The sequence below is a fragment of the Cydia fagiglandana genome, chromosome 15, assembly GCF_963556715.1.
Source record: "Cydia fagiglandana chromosome 15, ilCydFagi1.1, whole genome shotgun sequence".
NCBI classification, from domain to species: domain Eukaryota; kingdom Metazoa; phylum Arthropoda; class Insecta; order Lepidoptera; family Tortricidae; genus Cydia; species Cydia fagiglandana.
The window spans coordinates 834,294-857,677 of NC_085946.1; the positions used below are offsets into that span (position 1 = coordinate 834,294).

Consider the following 23,384-nt stretch of genomic DNA (forward strand, 5'->3'; position numbering starts at 1 on the left):
TTCAAGAACGTTAAGGCCAGTGACGATATTTATTTGGTTTAGGTTCAAGTACTGACAGAAATTAGTTTATTTTATTGTACATATTTTCATATTATGTTTTTTACTGTAATCAACCTGATTTTCTTTTACCGCACTAGCTAGCCGGCTACACTATGTTCAGCAGTGGACGTCTTATGGCTGAGATGATGATGATGATTATCTTAGCAGTATAAATAGTGATTTTCTTAACTTAATTCTATGAAGCCCAATAATCCACGATTTACACGATTTTTCCAAGTAAAAGGGGGAAAAATACCTTTTTTAGTAGGAATCGGATTTCATCACCATGTTTTTCTTACTTCTGGTTAATGTTTAATGATATTTGAGTTCCAAGAAATTCGTTGAAAGAGCCCGGAGGTAGGAAAGTTTTTATGTAACTGTCAAATACAATGTTTACGTGAACCTATGTATTTACTTTAGGTATAGGGAAGAAATACCTACTGTTTTTGGCCGGTTGAAGTTTGAATTTTTTTTTTTCTCTGTCGTATCGCTCTTGACAGAGCGGTCGTGGTCACGTTGAGGCGTCCGCATCGGTAGTAGAGGCGGACACAGCTCTTCGCACGATCGAGCCATCTCTCCCTGTTGGCAGACTGTCTGGCACAGTCAGATACGCGGTTTCCCACTGCGGATTTTATTTGGTCAGTCCAGCGCATAGGTGATCTGCCGCGCGATCTGGTTCCCTCCACTCTTCCTTGTACGACCAGTCGCTCTATGGAGTCGTTATCTCGCCTAGAGACATGGCCAAAGTACTGTAGTATGCGCGACTGTACTACGGTCGATAAACGCTGTGTGATGCCGAGCTCCTGGAGTATGGACACGTTGGTGCGGAAATCCGTCCACGATATCCCAAGCATTTTCCTCCAGCACCACATCTCCAGGGCATCTATCTTCCCCTTTTCCAACTCGCGCACTGTCCACGTCTCTGCGGCGTAAAGAAAAATGGGAAATACGAGTGTTCGCACGAGCCTGACCTTAGTGGTTTTGGTAATGTTGCGATTCCTCCATACTTTCTTTAACTTCTCCATCGCAGTTCTGGTAATAGCCATGCGCCGTTTCACTTCATCTACGCAGCCGCCGTTGTTTGAGATTAAAGCCCCGAGGTAAACGTAGGTCTGAACCACGTTACAGTTCGCAATCTGTGTCACTTCGGGCGAATTGTCGTTGACGCGATCCACGATCATAATCTTGGTCTTTGATCGGTTTATTTTTAGCCCAAACGTAAGGCTTACGCGCTCCATTTTGAGAAGTAATTCCTCCATAAGGTTTGAATTAGGTAATAGGTATATCATAGAAAACTATTACTGTAATATTTTCTTTTTGAGCTTTATACCTACAGTGAAAATTGAGTTTATAAAATAACCTTAAGGTTACTATATTTTAATTTTTTGATTTAATTAAGTGCTGTTTACTTTGTCATAGATCTAGACTGAATTGAGACTTAAAAATAACGATTTCGAGTTTCCAGAGATATTACGGATAGTAAAAATGTTTACTCTTAGAGACTTTCAAAGTTGTTTCTTTACGCAAGAATAAAGGCTTCGGACATCTTAAAAGAACGTTTTTATAAAAGCAAAAATCGTCCGCAGGGAATAAATCTTAGCAATTTTTGCGGGTCCGTTTAATGGCAGAAAGGGTTCCAATTTAGAGGATGAATCGTTACTACTAGCTTACAAATTGACCTAAAAATAGCACAGCGTAATGTTTTCTTACTTTCCCTTCTTTAATGGAAACTTAATGAATATTGAATAGGAATACAATATAAACACCATGCGCTTTGGATGGTCTACCATAATGTGGCTAAATCGAAAACTTGAAATTGTAATACCGCGCGCAGTTTGACATATTACTTACTTACAGAGTTTTGTTTAGCCAATCAAAAGTTTTAATTACCAATCACAACTTTTTTTATTAGCAGGAAATTTTGTGTTGGGTAATATTTAATGCTGCGGACGCCCATGTTACTAACTTTCAGTGAATGTGTCAGATAAGTGTCAGTCTGTCAGTCATAATATTATGAACCTATTTTTGAAGTTAAATATGTATAAGTAGGTATTGAGAGCTTCGACTGTATTCCGTCGCTGCTTCAGACCAATAAGCAGGTGCTGCATGTACGGACGAAAGTTTTAATTCATGACCCATTTCGTATGTACCTAGTCACAATATGAAAGTCGCTAGCGACCTCATATACTAAAGCCACAGTGACAAGTTACAATGATCATAAATTAATACTTTCGACCGTACACTGTCCATAGTGAAGTACTACTAAGCACTCTAGTTTTTTAGACATTTAGGCGTTTTGCTCGCACTTACTCGTATTGGTGCGTGAGATGTAGGTACTGCGAGTCAAGGTCGTATCATAACAAAATCAAGGCTCGCTTCTCTGAAAGAAATATTTAATTCTCGCCCGAGGCATTCTTTCGTCGTGAACTGTGTTGCGAGATATTTCTTCTAAGATTTCTTTTTAAATAATTTAGTTTTAAAAATCGCTTTAGACTTTATTTTGGACGCAGACCGCCTTGTTACAAGCTTTAATTTAATTTGCAATATTTGTATGTAGGTATGTATGTACCATACATATTTATACATCATCATCATCATAGGCCTTTTCGTCTATATCTGACGATTTATGGTGTAACACCGTTTTTGGTGGCTAAATAGACCGATGCGAATAGACATGGTCTACCACAGGTCTGACAAGAGAAGTTTGCGGAAACCGGTACTGAGACACCTTGTCGTCGTCTTTGCCTCTTGTCAGCGAGTGCGGCGAACCAGGTTCTCACTTAGCTAATAATCTATTATAATGTAGATTAGGTTAAGTTAGTCCATAAATTTTTTTTTTTAATTTTATTTATAATAAACAGTTTAAATTAAAAAAAATATTTTTTTAGGTCTCATCACAAAACTTGCGACCCTCCGCAACACGTTTGCGCCATACCGTCCGCTGCTCTGCGAGCTTCTCCCAGTCTTGGTGGTCTATAAGGAAGGCAATCATGTCCCTCTTTGCGCAATCTTTAAAGCGAAGCAATGGCCTCCCAACGTTACGTTTTGCATTCGCAACCGCACCAAGAAGAACACGACGAGGTAGTCGAGACATACATACATATTTATAATGCTATATATATCAATCTCAATGTTAAAAAATAAGATTTTGTTTACAGGCCAGTTCAAACGTATAATATTCGTCCACGTCGTATCCAACAATGGCGACCTTTCAATTTGTCTCTGATGAGCACGTATATGGCTCGCAAAACCGAACTTAGTTTTAAATGTCCGATCGCTGCTGGATAAAGTTGTCCTTGGTCGTTCCGTAGAGCGTAGGACGGCTTAATTATTCTACCAAAATGTACAGCCATTACCGGATTATGTGTTAAGACCTTACCTGATCGCATCTAGCTCTCTGAAGCGTCTCCGACCGAACTTGATTACCCGCATCCTAGCTCGGACTATATGGGACTGAGAAGCCAGTTCAATTTTACATTGTGACATCAGAATCATGTAAATGATGTCAGTTGCTAGCGCCAATATATGTATACAATAAACACATACAAGCGAAATGCATGGGCGATGACTCTTGATATTTCAATTGCGCCCTGAAATACGACCATTATGGTTTAGCGCCACTTGCACTATTCCACTATCCCCGGGTTAATCAGTTGAACCTGGAGCTACCATGGTTACCAGTACAATTTGACACTAAGTTAACGGTTTAACCGCTTAACCTCGTGGCCATTAGGGGTATACCTGACTTACCTGAGCTGTTATAGTATGAAATGTTGCAGGATATTAACTTAATTGTACACCTCAAATTGCATTTTACAAGTAAATCTGCACCTGTGTGTTCGCCTTGTGCTCTTTGTAAACGCTTCATAATGCGGTATCTGTGTAAATAGTCTGTGCTCGTAAAGCACCATCATAACGGTCACAGGCACACTCGTGTAAGCCGAGAATCTTCGTTTTTTATCGCGCAGATCCGAGTTCGAAGCCTGGCCCCGCGCCAGCAGCAAATTGGCCAAAAAAATTAACAATCCCCGTTAAAGATACGCCAGTTACCTTACTGTTAGCAAAGACGAAGTATAAAATAAATACTTTCCATCTCCATATAAAATAAAGTTGTTGGTTCTTGTGCACTTCTTGTAAAGTTGTTGGCTGCATAGAAACTTGTTTGCAGGATGGGTCAGTTATCTCTGCTGCAGCTTACTGTACGTAATATTATTATGGCGTTAGAATCACGTGGACTTAGCGAGACCTCGTACTCAATAATGTTTATTTAGAAATGAGATCATCAGAAGAACATGAGTAATGTTTTCGATGTGGATAAAAAGTTTGCGTGACAATTTGACGTACCTATACACACATATTTCGAACCATAATGGTAACATTCCATTTCTAACAGCAGCTGCACTACCGGTTCTGAACGCGCCGCTGTCATTGTCAATTTCCATAGTAAAATTGACAGTAATGCAGCTGCGGTTAGAAATGGAATGTTACCCTAATGCAGCTGTCGTTGGAAATGGACTGTCACCTTACGCTACCTACGACTACGAGTAGAGTCGTAGATGTACGAGTAGTAGGTGTCAAAACCGCTAAGGTTACGTGGGACTGGGCTGGACATGTCTGCCGCTTGCACCCATAAAGGTGGGCAAAAATGGTTACCGAGTGGGACCCACGGAACACCATAAATGGTGCTGGCCGGGTGCTGGCAGACTGGAAAGGAGATGGCGGTACGATTTCCAAAATGGTGGCAAAATGCCACACAAACCACAAGGTGGACCAAAGTGGATCTGGTCAAAATTGCAGGAGATTTCCTGCAGGATGGTAATAAGAGCAGCGTGCATTATTCTATCGTTCATTCGTCGTTCGTTGCATAGTTCGTTTTTCTGTGTGTGTTGTTGTTTGTTCACTTATATGAACTGTTGTTAATTTTTATCGTTGAAGAGTCTACCTACCGTTAATGGCAGTCTTAATTTTTACTCGTCTCAGCTGTTAGTTTGGCAACAGATTTTGGCCCCTTGAGTGCTTAATTGGGACAGTATCCGGGTTAACGAAAACCGGGGAAGCATTCTCGAACTTTGAGCTGACAATGCTTAGAAATATATTAGGTACTTATAACTATATTAGCTTCAAGACGTAAAATACTTGTCATGGACGAGTACGATTCTGGTAGCAGCAGTTTCATTTCCCCAAACAGCACTCTTTTAATGCAAATACTTGGTTTTAGATAAAATTAATAAAATCACTATTAGTATGTTCATAAGAACTGAGAAGTTTCCTCAATTCCATTCCAATTAGGTATACGTATACCACTTTATAATTGACCTTCTATAAGATTCTATTAAACCGTCATCTGCAAAAGACGCAAATGCCTGTGGTGATGATAAGATTCTATGAAATTGGAATGTGAAATGTGGCTCGGCAGCTGTATTCAGATTTTTTTATCCAATATTTAATATGTATTATAAATGCGAATGCGTGTGTCTGTCTGTCTCCTACCTCTTCACGCTTAAATCTCTGAACCTATAAAGTTGAAATTCGGTATATAGATAGCTATAATATTAAAACTTTGATAAATAGGTACCTAGTAAAATCAGAACGGCGCGCTCCAGTCTGAGTGACCTATTTATTAATTCATATTGAATCAGTCAGGAATAGATATTTTGAAATTTAGATTAGAGGAACAAACTGATGGCAGAATATAAACAAAGAAGTTCTTTGAAAGAAAATCTTATATAGCGATAGGTCGGTATAGATATAAGTAGGTATATATGATAGGATATGTAAGTCAAGTCAGTAAAGTTATTAGCTTGGCAACCCTGCATACAAAGGCTGCTCGGAGGAAAATTGGAAAAGAAAAGAAGATAAATTATGTTAATTACGTACCTAATTACTCGTAGTTTTAAGTAGAATGAAAAAATACTTCAGCGTCAATAGACGTTTAAAGTATTTTAACGGTTATTAAATAGAACCCAAAAATTTTAAAATCAGCCAAATTATTTCTACGAAACTTTAACGGTTGGATTTTAGTGGTTAGGATTGGGTCGGCCATTATTTTACCTTTCGAAATATTTATTAGAAAGTACTTCTAAGAATTTCTGCTATCTACTCTGAATATTTCATTAGGTACCTACTGTAAAATTTTAAGCCTTTGGTAGAGGGAATGTATGTTCTACCTGATTTTTAAATTTATTTCAAAGTGATAGGGTTCAACTTTGCATAATTCCTGACACCCATATGCCTTTAAAATAAACGGTCAAGAGACATTAATTTTACATGATATTGCTCTTCAAAACGCCGAATTACCTATCATCAATAAAATAACGAAGACAACAAAGGAAAATCATTATTAACAATACAAGAGAGAGCCTCTTCTGTCAACACGACTTAAGGTCTTGTAATTCCTATTAAACTATGGATAATCCGACCGATTTGCAACGTAAGATTAACGTAAAGTTGTGGCTTGATTTTGGAACCCATCCAAATTGGCAGCACCGCTGGATAGCGACGAGGTTCGAGTTTTTTTTAAGCGCTCGGATTAGGGTTTTAGTCGAATTGGGAATTTTGCCGACTTTTTTTAACGAATGTTGGTTATCGATAAAAGTTAATGTATGCTTAAAATTGTTGGAGTTTTATGAAAAATGTACTTATTTATATTAATTCCGGTGATTCTCACGAAAACGTAGAAAAAGCATTTTAACCGTACGGTCTCGGCTGACTGTACATACGTATTTCCTAATAATTTCTCAGTAGGTTAGGTAGTTAGCAGCCAGGAATGTAATGTTTTGACTGAATTTAATTCTAATCAAACATAATATTAGGGCGATTTTAAATCACGATTCGATCACACATTTTTCTTGTTAAAGCTTGCTTTCATTCTGAAATCTATCACGAAGTAAAAATTTGAATATTTAAAAAATCAGAACTATCTGCTATATTTAAGTAGATGATATCTACTGTAAGAGTAAAAACACCAGACACCACTTTTAACAATATTTATTAGGGAATCACATATATGAGAGTATAGATCTGAAAATAATATGCGAGGACGCTCTCGCGTAAAACCTATCTAAGATGGACGACCACCTCTAGTGATGTGACATTGTCGGTTATCGTAGTGATGTTAAACACCGATGGATGACGATCTCGCCGTTCACTACCTACCTGCTTTTGATGTAGGTAGAGTAAAGTAGAGTACTATTATACCTAGTTGGTATTTTGTCGATTTACAAGATAACCTAGCATGCATCCAAACACGTATACTTGGCACAACAAAAAGTGTAGGTGTAAGTATTTGGTTCTACGAAAACCTTTTTATTAAGTATTCAATACGGCACCCTTTATAAGTAAGTCGAAACAATGCCCAATGACTTGGTTTACATGCTCATTTATGCGTTATTTTCGTCAAAAATGCGCTCCGAAAGTTGATAAAGGCAAAAACAAAGAATATAGACAATAGAACATCTGACAATAACGTTTTTGTTGGAAACCTTTAAAAGAAACTAAACAATACAAAGATATCGCGAATAAAAGCGAGACATTCACTGAATCACGGGTATTTTATCGAGGTCGACCAATTATTCATTTGAAATAAGTACCTGCCTCGAAAGTTCCTTTTATCTCGATGAAATGAAAGGTCAGAGGAACCTGCTCCATTAGGAAATACTTTGTCAGTCGCTCCTATCGTTATAAGATATTCGAAATGATCATTCTCTGATTTTTATACTAAGGCGGTGTCAAATAAAGAAAACTGTAACAAAAACGTGTGTATTCGATCGTACATATGTAGTTTCATATACCATCCTATCATCTGCTTGCTTATGAGCAGAATTTTTATAGGTTATTTGATCTTATAAAAACAAAAATAAGGCAATTAGGTAAAAGAACAAAGTATAAAATGTTTCGTAAATGTATCTTGAAAACGTACCTATTTAAAATAGACTGCTGATCTTATTACCACGCCTGCCTATTACCTACTTATATTTGCATTTGCTAAATGCATAACAGTACTACAACGTAATACTAGAAAACAACGTAAACATAAATGAAACAACGGAAAATTAATTATTATTGATTGTTTTGTGTTAATATGTTACAGATAAATCTAAAAAGAATAATTTACTTATGCCTAACTGTTATTTTTGGGAGTCTATAATATCCCACTGCTCGGCAAAGGCTACTTTCTAGCCTTCCCGATCCTGTATAGTGAAGTCTTTGGCCACTCCTTTAAAAACGAGTCTAATTCGTTTCGCCTTCGCCGACGTGGTCTGCCAAACCCTCTTTTTGTGCTGGGCTGCCACTCTGTGGCAATCTTTGCCCACAGCTCACTCGGCAGACATCACCAGCCCAGTCCCACTTTAGGTTGGTCGCTTTCCGGGCTACGTCGACTACTTTTGTTCCGCGGCGCAGCGTGGTGTTCCGGATACGATCCATTAATTTCACACCTAATATGCTGCGCTTCATTGCTCGCTGGCGAACCCCTAGTTCGCCTAACCTATTTATTAATTCCCATCAGAAAACTTATTTCCAAGTTCATACAAAATGTTAAAATGTAAGTACATATTAGTATTTAAATAAATGTGTAGTTTTATTTTCGTTTCTAGTTTGTACCTACTTTCAATAAAATTAACAAATTCACTGCCAGCAACGCGCCAGGCGAGCGCTCTGTTCGGAGTCGCTGTTTTTGAAGTGACAACTTCTTTAGCGGCGCTGAGCACTTTTAGAGGTGGGGAAAAAAATGATAAACTCGATACAGCGTAACGCGTAACGTAACGCTGACGTCATGTGTCACGGACAATGTTATTCACCAAAGAACTTTAGTCATAACGTATCATAATTAGGTCAATTATTTAAAACTGGACTTTTATATTAAGCAATAAAGCTCAATGTTCTAATCTTGTACGGGCTGAAATACGAGGATCTCACAGTTACATTCTAACTTTATATCACTCAAATATAATTCAATAAAGCTACATCTTGATGAAATCTCTAATAAAAGTGAACTCTAGTACTGGTGAATAAAACTCAAAATATCATGATGATAACATGATATTTAGATTAGAGGTCTGCAAGGTAACTTTACAATTTCTATTCGAATTTTAAACAATTAACGCTACAAATTTATGCTCACTGGCCAGCAATTTCCGAACTAAAGTTTTTCAATAGAAAGGAGGATGGGTCAATTATACATAGTGGTCAATACATGGGTCAATTATACACATTTTGGACAAGTCATTGAGTTTTCACTTCTGTCGGCACTCCCGGAGTGCAACCCGTTGTTTTTTTTTACATAAGGGATTTTGCATGTTATCGGCTACGCTTGTAACACGTAGCACGCGCTGGCACTGAATTTGTTAAGAAAAAAACAATTTTAAGAAATTTCTAACACTACACTAAGAGCTCGAAAACATTCGAAGTGAACAACTCCGTTGATTGCTAACCGCCAATGTCAGTCTATATTTCTATTTGAATGAGTTCTTCAATATTTAACCACACTATTTGAATTCCACACATGTTATTCGGTTCGTTTCCTCGCGGGCTATATTTTTCCGACCAAATGGGCTTACATCTGAACCGTATTGATAGTTTGCTGGTGAATAATGAAAAGACTCTTGAAAGCAGACACGAACTAATAATATTCTGTGCCTTAGATACTGAAAGTTTCCATAACAGGTAACATACTAAATAATTTGGTTTTACTTACAAAAAAATTGGGACTTGCGAACTATGTGTTACTCCGGCCAACAGAAATTGGTTTAAGATATATAAACGTATTTCAAAGCTATATCGTGCTTGACAGATTTCGGTCGTGTTTTAATTTATCGCTACTCGTTGCGAATATCCTACTTTTCGCACTTGTATCTTAATGTACTATTATGTACAGTACATATACATATGGCCCTTTTAATTTTCGACAGTTACGTAATGTGCGAATTATTGCACAAGTGCGATATAGTAGCACCTACTGTAAAATAATAAAATTGTCGCCACCGCTGTTATCGTTGAGCGCAAGTCTTGGTGACCTTACTCGTAATGTGCAAAACCTTAATTCCAACCTCCATTCTTATCATCTTTTTTCAATACGGCGCTGATTTCCAACAGTTGCCGTGATATCAGCATATTTGGGCTCCTTCCAGGCGAGTACTTAGGAATACTTCCAACTCTTGGTTCAGCGGTGTGCTATAGTTAATGTAGAAAAGTACGAAAGCATGATGGTATTATAGTAGTATTTTCCAGCTGGTTGATTGATTTAAATCTTTCCATTTTTTTGTATGTTGTTAGGGAATATTCTATTTAAAATTGTACACTACAATTTTTATTCAGATTTGGGATTATTTTAGAGCACGTGATTCTGCATAGAAATAACATAAAAAATCTAAATTAACAAAAAAGTGTAGTGTATTTATGTAGAACCTAAATTAAATAAAAAGCCCTTTCTTATAAATATTCGGTCTGATTATAATTTCGTTAAACGTTTAAAATTAGATCTCAAAGTATTTTGCTCAGATGAATTTGAAACGTGCTATTTTAAACGGGTTAAATAAATTGCAAAGCTCCGGCTTGTACAAAGAAAGCTATAGCACGTTAGCACAAAAAAAATGAAATTAAATACTTAGTAAAAATGTGGTGTCTAAAATTGCTTGCTATAGGAACCTACTTTGGGAGATGAAAAAGGTGAACACAAATTATATTATAGAAACTTTATTAAACCTAAGATCTTGCCAGTGGTAAGTTTGTGATTTAATCCTAACCTGCGACTCTGTGTGAACCTTTAACTTGATTTGACGACACCTAATTTTAGAACTTAGCTCAGTGGACAGCTGGGCCGCTTAACAGGTCCAGAATAAAGCTTCACACAGAATTCCACTTATTTTAAGAACTAATTTATTTTTATACTAAATACTATGTACCAGGATTTTCAAATGTCTTTATCTTACTTTAGTGGTTGCTCAAAATTCTAAATTTACTCTAAACTTTGCAGCTGGCGCTGATTCCCTACTAAATTAAATCATGGAAAGGACCGACCTCAGAATTTAAACGTTCCTCAGATGCAGCGGGGTGACAGGCTGCTTTCCCCGGTGAAGCTAGATGCTGAGCTGTGACGTAGAGCTCAGGGGCCGCGCACGTGGTACCAAAATGACGTGGCAGAGGCAGATGGCGTGCTTAAATTCCTCGCTCCAGGAGGTCTCCAAAACTAAATTGACTTCTAGGATTTTGAAGCTTTTGAGATAAATTACTCAACGAATGAAATAAATGAATGAATAAATTCCGGCTCCTGAAAACCGAGAAAAGGTTACATTAACCGACGCCCTTTATGGCCGCTAGAAAAGAGATGAAGCAATTGGAAATTTGGCTCACCGCACTTGTGTGTCCCCAGAGGGGTTCCCAAATCAAATGTGCATATCATTCTCGAATTATCTCCAATATGGAGTCCCTGAGAGCCCTATTAACAAAAGGTAGGGTGGCAGTCCCTTGAAGACACAAATCCCACGAAAATTCTATCAGAATTATTTAGACAATATCACTCCTGAGCCTAAGAAATATATTTTTACCATTTAATCTAATATTGTTTCATTCCAGAGCCACTTGAGAGAGAGGTGCATCTGAATGCAACAGATTATGCATAGAAATGCAATCAATGAGGTTTGTTTTGGACACCGTTAAAAACGTTGAAATTAGAAGAGGTATTTTTCTTTTAATTATCAATCGACCCAAAATACTTATTTTAAATTTAGAAAAATGTACTACGTTACAAATTCCTGCCGCTTCTTTCCGCCATCTCTCTACGCGACAACATTTCGATCTTCACCACTTAGGGCCGATACACAAGGACTGTAACCCGACTGCAATTTGTATGGGGGCTGCACGCCGACTGCACGCCAACTGCAACGTCGGTTCCAGTTACCATACAAGTTGCAGTCGGGTTGCAGTCCATCTGTACCGGCCCTTAGATACTCTTTGCTACAGGTAGCTAAATGTACATCCGTTCGACCCCAATTTTGGGGTTTGCCATAAGCCGCGCGTGGCGCTGTCGCCACCTAGCGGCCATATCTGTGCTGATTGTAACAGACGCGTTTTGTTAGAGAGTGAGTCTTCTGTACATACCTAGTACTATTATTTATGTATTATGTATGTATGTATTGTATTATTTATGTATGTATGTATGTAATATATGTAAACACTTTATTGTACATAAGGCAGGTTAAATTACAATGAAACAAAAAATATATATAATGTACAAAGGCGAACTTATCCCTATAAGGGATCTCTTCCAGTCAACCATTGAGCAATTGAGAGTTAATTAAAACAAACATGATAGACAAACGAACACTATGTAAAAAAATAGTATTATTTATTCTTTGGTTATGTGAGAATGTCTTACTTTTCTCTATTAAATTGCCACACTTACTCCAGTAGCGTTTGGCAACGCTTCAATCTAGCGATTTGAATCATGTCTAACAGCTATTCTCAAGTGAATATTTAAATCGTTTGCTATAAAAAGTTCAGAATAAGGAATGCTGTGAGGAGGTCGTAAAGTTATATTCTCAGCTTGTTTAATATAAACCTTTAGATCTTAAACATATCTTTATCGTATCTTGGTGATGTCTAAAAGATATCTAATATATGTCTATTTCAAAATCCGAATCGGGCCCGTAGGTATCTCAAACAAGAGACGCGTATATACTTATATTATAAACGAGCGATTTAATAGGTATACTTGCTCTAAATTTCTTTCGTAACGAGAGGCCGCATGGAAGGCTAAAAACTTTTCGTATTCTCTCAGTGCCTTAAGGGCAGTTTTACTCAAGAACTTGTTTCGTATTCTTTTATATGGGTATTTAAATATAAACGTTGTGTAGTTGAGTTATGAACATGTACCTAACTGAAGGGCAGAGAAATTTAATTTGAGTTAGTTGATTCATTATTTTAAATGTTTGTGAAATGAAATTATGTATATATTAAGTTATATTCTATTTTAATTAATTTGTTTTAATTCTTAAATAAAAAAACGTTTTAAAAAATAATTTCTTAAAATATTGCTGAGCGAAACTTGAGATACTAGAAAAATTCAATTTAAGACCTCTTGCCCAGCTCTGTGTTGGTAATAATTAAATAGTCTAGGCTAATGTAAGAATAATATAATAATAAATAGCTGGGAATAAATTAGCCAAAGATTACCAGTCAACGGAATCTTTTACTCACTCTACCCAGTCCCTCTAAACAAATAAAGGGTGTTTATTTATTCACTTGAAATAACTTACGGGATGGATTTATTTATCTATTTTTATATAGGTCATACTGAGCAACTGTTCCTATGGGAGCACCCCAAAATCGCGAAAAAAAATTGGCTGTCTTTCGTGATCACAGCTACTTCAACTTGTCCGGAACGTCGAATGAAAGGTACCTAAATTTAGTCGCGTTATACTTGTTACTGACAATTAACATCTAAATATGTTATACGAGTATAGTAAATAACCCTATGTATTTAAAGATAAATAGGCGACATAAAAACTGGTATTCACAGAAAATTTAATATTTTCCGGTTCGGAAACGGAACTCTACTACGAAATATCATTAAATTTTACCAGGAACTCTTTCGCTATAGGAAAAAATTGATATGAAACCTGAGTATTTACTAACTCCAAAAATAATTTGTACTCGCTCTGCGTTGCTATTTTTAGCAGTTGCCTCATATTTTGTTCATTTTCAGCCATTGGTATTACTTATTCATTTTGGCTACGATTTGGCAATTATAGCCTCGTAAGTCATTTTTGCGCTTTTGAATTTGGAACTTTTTTATTTCTATAAGAGTTCAAAACTCGAATTTAATTTGTACTTGTACAAATACGCGGGGACTTACGAGGATAGACTTTGGAAAAGGCTTAGATATTTCAGAATTTCACAAAGCCAGCAAAAAGTATCATATAGGTATTGATACAGGTTATTGTCAATAGTTATTTGTTTACAAGGGTTGTGTCGCCTTATCTTAAATCTCAAGCGTTGCAAGCCAAAAAGTTCACCACATAAACGTGAAAAAAATACTAAATATTTAAAATATACCTATTGAGTATAATGTTTTAAATAGATCTCACACAAAATCATCTCAAAAGTCAATTACACCAACCAACATGAGGAAACAACTTTCAAACTACCACAAATGCAACTTTCTTGTCAGTTGTTGATGAATAAAGGAGCCTTTACGAGCTGGTGTGGTTAAAATAAGTTGTGTCGTGTGTAAAATACTGATGTAAACAGGTATAAACAAAACTTCGGTTACGGGTAGAAATATTTATTACAACAGAATCACAGTACATGACACGGTAAATGAGAATTGATATGCTACACGAAATCTAAGCGATTAAACCATTTAACTAAATATACATTCTATACAAAGACAATAATGGTATTAAGAAATTATAGGTAAATTGAATAGGTACATTTAGTGGTTTTATAAATCCATTAGGCAGAAATATCAATCTATCGCATTAGGAAATTTTGTCCTGATAGTTATTTTTGTCTATAACGTTTGATAACGATTATAGTAGACAAACAATCAAATTGAACAATCAGAGCGACATTCGACTTTAAAAAATCTGTTATTGTTATGTAGAGAGGCTTTTGTGACATTCTTGTTGGTCATCCTAAGCATCGATGGGCGGAGAGTGAAGGTAGATCTCCGTGAGCACGGCGTCGGCGAAAGCTGGCGTGAATCCGCTCAGGACCGAGCAACATGGCGGGCTCTTATGTTGGAGGTACATATTGTATATCTAAAGACGGGTCTTACGGGCAACAAGAATGGGGCCAGGCCCCGTAACCAACATGCCGATCGTGCAGTCTAACGCCACAATGTCATTCGCTGGCTAAATATTACACAGTTCTATGTTACATTTTCAAGATAGTTGAATTCGACTTAATGTCACTATGACAATGTTCAAATTTCAGTTCGATAAAAGTGAAATATAGAACCCTGTAATATTGGGCCAGCGGATTGGTTGATAAGAATAATGACTGCGCATTTGTTAGTTCTAATTGGAATATTTGTACCTAAATGGAACTTTCATTAGGATGTAATAATAATATGTACTTAGGTATCAATTGAATTTATCTTTTATGGATGATGAGTAATGACTTATATTATTACAACAATGTGATAATAATAATATTTGAACGATTGACATAAATATGCTTATAATTAATAACATTAATTTTAATAAAATGAAGCCAAGTTCGGATGAATCAACAGTGAAAACATTAACATTCCTAACATTACCATATAATATTTATTTATAAGTACATATAATTTAACATTAATATTTACAATAGTTAACAAGAAAATTATACACAGAAATCTATGTCCCCATTTGAGCCCAACAACCACTGCAAAATTCATGGTAAAGATATATTTTCCGATGACAATGATATCATTATACAACCATCACCACTATTTTTATGTTTAAATTATTTGCCGTTATTGTGATCCTGTGGTCTACACATGCCATTCCTGATAAACATTTCACACGCTTACCCCCTTATTCATAAACGTTTACTAAAGTTGACAAGCCGATAATAATCGTTTGTCCCTTTCCGACGTATTGGTACGATGGAAAGGGATAAACGATTATTATCGGCTTGTCATTTTAGTAAACGTTTATGAATAAGGGGGTTAGTTTATACCTTTAAGAGCTTTTGTATCTATATGGAGGCAGATATGGCTAGGATGTGACGGATAAGTGCCTATTAAGTGCGATAATCCAAATTGTAAGAGAACTAGTAGGTTCCTAATCGCTCCTGACTAACGGCTCGATTCTGAAAATGAATTAGATCTCTAATAGACCTCAACAAGTTATAATAAAATAAAAATAAAAAAGCCTTTATTGCCATGTAACTACATAGTTAAAACATAATTGAACATATTAAATAAATACAAATTAAACAGTTATATAACAATTAAATAATTATAGTTTCTGTGCGTGAGTGTCACATGGCCCCAGTAAGGGTAAAGGCCTCCTCCATCAGTTTCCATTGTTTCCTGTCTTGCGCTTTCAAGATCCAGTCTCTACCAGCTTTCTTTTGAATTTCGTCTATCCAGCGTTCTTTTGGCTTCCCTCTGCTCCTCTTACCAGTCAACAAGTTACGATATGGATAATTTAAAGATATTTGTAAGATAGATATGTCAAATTTGACGTTTCCTCGATTCTGGATGTCCTCTTGAACGATTTTGACAAGTTATGACTTAGATATCCAAGTCACATCTAGTCGATATCTAATGTAAATCTAGTTGATCTCTATATCGTCTCTAGATCTTGTGATTATCTCGTTTCCCGAATACGCGTGTAAGTTATTAAACTAATTAGGTAACCTTAGATATAATCTGGTGTTGGCGTCAAAGGTAGATTATATCCAGTACACCGCACCGCTAACCGTCAATGATAGATTAATCCAAATCCAATAGGCGTTCGAGCGATTATGAACTAACTATATGGGTCAAACAGAAAACTGTGTTGCGTCTCTCCCGTAGACATACACAAGAGTTAAGGGCTATAAAGGTAAATTTAACCCTTACCCACGTGAAAAGGTCCTCCTTTTATTTAGAGAACTATGATAAAATCATTACTTACATGCCCACAAGCTGTTAACTATTGCCCACAGGAGAGAAAACTAGTGTGTTTGCGCGAACTTTACATTTTTCTTTCAGAAAAATAACCTTTATAGCCCTTAACTCTTGTGTCTACAGGAGAGACGTAACACAGTTTTCTGTTTGACCCACACACACACACACACACATTACACTGTATAATGTTAAACGTCATTTTGACATTTATGTTAATTTATAACGAAATACTGTCAAAACAATGTTATCAGTAGAGTTAGACCAAGAAAAGTCTGCAGAGATTATGACAGCACGCAGTGCTAGTGTTATTTATACGTTATAATTTCGTAGTGCTGCCAAAACCTCTGCAGACTTTTCTTGGTCTAACTAAAACATTAAAAAAACACAAAATATATCCGTGAAAGAATAAGGATCGAAGTCAAATGGCGTTAAGTTTTAATCATTTGTGTCGAAAGATGGCTATAAATGCACTGACTACATAATTAACTTTGACAATATTCCTCTATTACAAATTCTCTTTGTAGCTACATAGGTAGCCATTTCGCACACCAAAATGGGGACAATGTACCAATCCGACACATTTGATTTACACCTACATGATTACAAACATTGATATTCATCAATACGCTGCTCAGTGACGCAGAGGAGCTTAAATCGTTTCCATTCAGGAAACTCATTCAGCCGAATCTTTAACGGCGTGTTATACTCGTGCCGCGTCGAATAAGGCTGTTGACTCAGTGTAAATACGCCCTAACGATCAAAATGGGCAAGAACAGTGGGAATATCGTCTAATATCACAATTAGTTTTGTTTCGTTTTGGAATATTGGTACAAGCAATGATTGCAGCGTTGTTATTGCACTAGATCTGTTTTTTGTTTAACCGTATTAACTTATTCAAAACCCGAAACGAAGAAGGGTTTATTCAAAAAAGAAGGGTTTTGTTTATGACTGTACAAGGCTTATAAAGAGGCATATCTTTGGTTAAAAATTTCAAGGTCACAAGACGATTTCTAGATGAAGTTTGTTCCAAGCAACTGCAGCGATTTCAACGTACAAATGGCTATAATTTTATTTAGTGTGTCATTATTTTATCTTATAATTTAAATTAGCTTTACCAATATAACGAGGATCAAGCTAGGTGCGATGCAGCGCGCTTTCGAGAACGCTTTCAATCTAATTTCATTCTGAATCGGATGCCCATACGATTCATCTACAGCTTGGAGCTCCTTCGGGCATGGAAGCGTTTCTAGTGGAATATCTGTAAGTTTAGTAAACTTCCCTTTTAACTTTTCCTTATTAATATAATCGTCATTTTTATCGTAATATTCATCGCCGTAATTTTCGTCTGCAAGTGTGTTGTCGTCTATTTCATTGGGTTTCTCTGGCCGCTTCTCCACATCGCTGACACACGATATTTTTTCGAGGGCATGCTTCAGGGTGTTGTCTTTGGTCTCGTTTCTTAAAAGGTATATCCAGGAGAGCCGGCAATCGCACCGAAGAGGGTTGCCTGCAAAGAAATAGTAAATTAGGATCCGTGTACAGTGTAATCAAAAGGTATGTTTACGAGGTTAGAACAAAGGATTTTTTTTAAATTGGGACTCCGTTAAATATAAAGGTCGATATTAAACTTTCGTGAGACATATTTTAAATTGTTTTAAGCGAGTGAAACCGTTGTCGTATAAACAATTTAAATATAAAGGTATATTCAATTATTTATAACCTTCATATTTACACAGAGCAGACATATGATATTTGCAGCATTCGTTTGTTTTTCACAAAATAAACAAAAAAGTATTATGTTACCATGAAATGCTATATCAATTTGTACGTACTGAAATAATCCCTGAGTTTTGGAGCAAATTATGATTAAAACAAAATTGAATCAGTCTATTTACTGAACCGGCTTACTAATAGATAATTCAAATCTCTAAATCGTCCTTATCCTTCGAGGACCTTTTTCAGTTTGCCCAAAAGCTATTAAGAGATGGCTGTTTCCAAACAGTTTTACTTCCAAATACTTTATCCGATAGATTAGGAAGCTCAAAGAAGCCTGTACCCAGGGGGACAAGAAAGTTGAACGTAAATTCTCGCATTTTAAGAGATGGTTACTTATTTAACGTAATATAGTTATGTTTATTAGGACTAATTTCGTTTTAATGATGATTTCTTTGGCTTTAAAAAGCCTACAGCCTTTTCTGCTTTGCCCTAAGAATGACCAGTAGAAAAAGCCTCATAGTATTAAGGTCGCCTTTCGAAGTTTTTCCTTTGTGCAACAAGATTTTATCGATATCGCCACCTCGTTGCGAATTACCTATTCACCCGTGTATTGTACAACGTTTTACAGAATATATGGCCCTTTAAATTTTTGATGTAGATACGTAACGTGTTTATTATAGCACAGGGTGTTGTAATGGACCACTAGATGTACTATAAACACTATTTTGGCGTGGCAACAGAACGGCGTAATGCTGGTATAATCTTAATTCGAACGGTAACTTTAATCTTTGTCCTTCCGTACTTTAAATGTACGCTGATGCTATGACTGCCTCATGACTCTTACGAGTCACTTAAAACCAGCTAAGTACTTGCAATAAAATCCCTTTGAAATGCCGCTCGTGTAGTTAACGACTCGTGTGACATAAGGAACCATTGCGGTAATGGATATGAACTTTTACTGCCTTTGAATGTGGCTTTGTGGTGTGACAGTGGTTTTATGGAGATTTAGATCTCATTTAGTGATTTTTTTTTCATTGTTCCAGTGGTTGGGTAAGTATTGTTTTTTGGGTTCCGTACCCAAAGGGTAAAAAACTAAAAACCTCACCAGGCAGTATCACATGGACCGTGATAGCTTAGCAGTTGAAATTTTCACAGATGATGTATTTCTATTGCCGCTATAACAAAAAATACTAAAAACAGAAAATAATAAATATTTAACTGGAGCTCTCATACAAATAACGTGAATATTTTGCCGTTTTTTGCGTAATGGTACGGAACCCTTTGTGCGCGAGTCCGACTCGCACTTGGCCGGTTTTTTCTACGTATTGGCGAAACATAATTGTAGCCTAAATATTTCAAGCTAAGAGATGTTACTCCTTCCTATTAACCAGTTTTTTTAGTCTGCTACTATCGTTATTCGTTAGTCATATACTAAAATTAATATAATTTTAAAAATAAAATCAACACCTTAGCAAGTTGTGAAATCTGAATAGTGCTCTTATCTCGGTAAGTGGTCGGAATACATTACTGGTTTAGCGCAATGTTTATTCAGCGAAGGAATGGTAATTTTACCCTTTTCTTAATAATAGGGATCCAAGAGATAACGCGGCGCAAAAATTGGTCTTTTGAGTAAATAATTAAATTTGGGTTTAAATTGCTTCTGTTATATTTTTTCTCGGCATGAGAATGAAGTCTGTCTGTACTTACTAATGTAATATTATAAACTGTATCAAAATAAGATCAAAACCGTAATAAGTTGTTGAATCTGAATGGCTCCTGGATGCCCAAAAGCATGTATCCGCTTTTATGGCTAATGGAAACCAATATTTATTTATGAATGTACTAAAATTGGTTTATTTAAACAAATAACGTATGTAAACAGGAAGGCACTTCGTCTAATTTAATTAAAATTGATCAGAATAAATATTCAATTAATTCCCAACGCCGAAGTATGTAAATAAATATTTCCTGGGAAATACATAATACGATACAAAGGCTCATTAAATTAATTATGAATTTGCTAAAAAAGGTATACTTGATAAACGATAATGAAACAGATACTTCACCGCCAGTAACTAGGGTGAATGATATAGTTAATGGCCACTCCATAGTAATTGGCCACTCTTGACAATAAGACTTCTATTAACTTGTTTCATACTAACTTGTTAAAAGTGGCCAATTACTGTAGCAGCGACCCTAAGTAATTTTAAAATTAAAGGAAACATGTTTTTAGAATAAGAAAGTCATATTATATACCCACTCTCTTGCTTGATATTTTTCAGTGACCTCTATTATTATAAAAAAAATAAGGGTGACAGCTGGTAGCTACAGTTACCAAAAGCATGTGAGTGGATAAGTCGCAGTACCTACGCTAATTCTTAGGATTAGGTTACCAATTGGACTCTGGTGGTGTAAAGAAGTAGCAAAAGCCGGGGCAACAAAAATTATGACGACATAATATATCGTGTATGGATCTATTAATACTTATGTGTTCATTTTACCCGTATCCGTACGACATATTATTATTATAATAAACTATCCGACTTTAAACTCTCGCGTTTTGTACACATATTTAATTACACAAACGGGTTTACAGCGATATAATTAAATTTCATTAACGTCGGAATTAAAGGTAAAAACAATGAAATTATATCGCGATAGACCCGTTTGTGTAATTAAATAAACTATCCGTCCATCGTTTGTACGAAAAAAATGAAAGAATAGGCAATTTAAAATAACAATCAGTATTCGACGCCTACTAGTTAGTATAAAAACCTAAATTAACTGCAAACAACCAGTAGTCACGTAGCAAATAACTAATAGTTATGCGCTTAATACTATTTTAATGGGCGTTCATTTGAATTCCGGCGCGTTCGAAACCGTTACGAACTAGGGCTGCCAAACGTACCGCCCATACTTAAACAATTCCGTGCCTGCAATACGGATTGCTCAAACTTGCTTACTCACATAACCTACATTCTTTTAAAGGTAAGATGTCTTAGTTGACTGTTCCGTAGACAGCTCAGAGTAGTCACTCCATATTATAGATAAAACCCATTTATAATAAGTTTAAAGTGACGTTCAGACTAAATGTAACGTCTGGATTCAAACTACAGCAGCATTACTGCAGCACGACAACACTGCCGACTGCATTACTGTCGCAAATGCAAAAGTCGGGCAGCAACGTCGATATTGACATTTGCGGCAGTAATGCAATCGGCAGTATTGTCACGTTGCAATACTGCTGCAGTTGACTGCATTAGGTACTGCAGGAAACGACAAAGTTATAGTCACAGTGACCAGTCTGTAGCTGAGTAGTGTGACGACATAAAGAACACAATCAGAATATTCAGTGAAATAATTTGACTTGTTTCCAAAGTTGTCCAGATATATAAATTAAAAAATAAAGACCGTACAATTTCGATATTTACAGTTTTAGCTTTTTCCGAAGTAAAGTTATTTAAACTTTGTTACACTAGAAGCAGGTTGTGTAGTTATTTTAGTTAACTTCTCGTTCGAAATTAGAGGAAACTTTTAACCACCTCTGGAAAAGGTTTGTATAAAGTTGAAGCGTTTGGTCGGTTTCCGCGTGAGTAGCGACGGACGTTTATCTACTTTGTTTTATATTTTATACTGTGCCTCTACCATCAGTTGGCAGAGTATTTTTCACTTACTTTCAGTGAATAAACGTGCCGTGTGTCACGTTTCACGTTTCTTTGCGGTCTTATGTACCTAACTTCACTCCACTCCAAACGATGCTGTCCCTTTCTAAGTATACTAAAAAACAGAGCAAGAGTTATATCGGAGTTTTATACAGCGCCTCTAGGATTCACCTAAAGAACTAAATAACAAAATTGACACATTTTCTCACGTCTACGTAATTATATATGCAACTATATATGCATCTCGCTCTCGCATATTAGTGCAAGTGAGATGCACAGAAAGTAATGTTACATATACTGATGGTAGCCGTGAATATGGAGGGTAGAGGTAAGGAGAATCCTTTATGACTTTATGAGAAAACTCCTTTATGGGAGAATATTTGCAAAAACTGGGCACGCTGTCAGCTATTATAATTTTTCTAAATCTCTCCAGAGTAGCGAAAAAAAGAAAACCCATAAACCTAGTTTTTCATTGTATCAATACCGTACTAAAAATCATGGGGAATGGAAGATACTCGTATTTATAAGTGGAAAAACGTTTTCTCTTTTTGTATGGACGATTACGTAGTATACTTCCCTCTTAAGGTTTTTGACGGACACTTTTTCATTATTAATTACATGGAGATTGTATTCCTTACCTCTACCATCCACTAAGAGCATTTAGAAGGGAGATGTCATCGCTGTCATTTTCTTTACAAAACAGTCTGCCGATTTTTGCGGGGGAGGGGACGTCAAATGTATTGCTATTTCTACATGATTTGTACGTAACGTACAAATAGCCATGTCAGTCCATACAAAAGTTTGCACAATTGTGCATGTTTTTCGGCAGAGGGGTAAGTAATAATGTCAGGAAAAAATAAAGAGTATACCTACGAGACTACTACGACTCTGATATTTGATTTATTCGGTTGTCAATATAAAACAAATGTAGGTGTTCTTTCTTCTCGTATGAGACGCCATTACTATGTAGTCTTGCTTGAGATTAATAAACATTACCAATATGGTGTTAAAACAAGCTTTTCTTTCCTGCTTGGAACCCTAATCCTAAATCCTAAAAGTAAGCACTCAATGGCCACTCCAGTTATTAAATGCTCTAAGACCAGTTTTGTCACTTTGTTACTGACTCAACCTTCATTCTACAATTTTTTAAAGATTTGACGTTGCCATAGTTACGAAAATAATAAACATCAATGTTAGTAAACAATGTATAAATTAAAATATAATTGTATTCAAGACAAAAATTGCAAAATATGATAATTACGTAAACATCATTAATAATCGAGTTAAAATTATGACATTGCGTGTTAAAAAATAGGAAGCAAAGTATACGGCGCGATTAGTTATACAGGCTACTTTTGGCTACA

The 23,384-nt window shown here is 36.1% G+C and overlaps 1 protein-coding gene and 1 long non-coding RNA gene across 3 annotated transcripts in view; both read right to left on the reverse strand.

The window, feature by feature from the left end:
* Positions 1 to 23,384, reverse strand: part of LOC134671188 (uncharacterized) — a 279,400-nt gene that overhangs the window by 104,703 nt on the left and 151,313 nt on the right. The window lies entirely within an intron of this gene.
* The window catches only part of LOC134671176 (connectin-like), a 112,954-nt gene continuing 107,200 nt past the window's right edge, over positions 17,631 to 23,384 (reverse strand). For both annotated transcript variants that reach the window (XM_063528955.1, XM_063528957.1), the window contains one exon: positions 17,631 to 18,149. In XM_063528955.1, the coding sequence (XP_063385025.1) occupies positions 17,743 to 18,149 (407 nt within the window). In that variant the 3' untranslated portion in view covers positions 17,631 to 17,742. The remainder of the gene's footprint in view (positions 18,150 to 23,384) is intronic.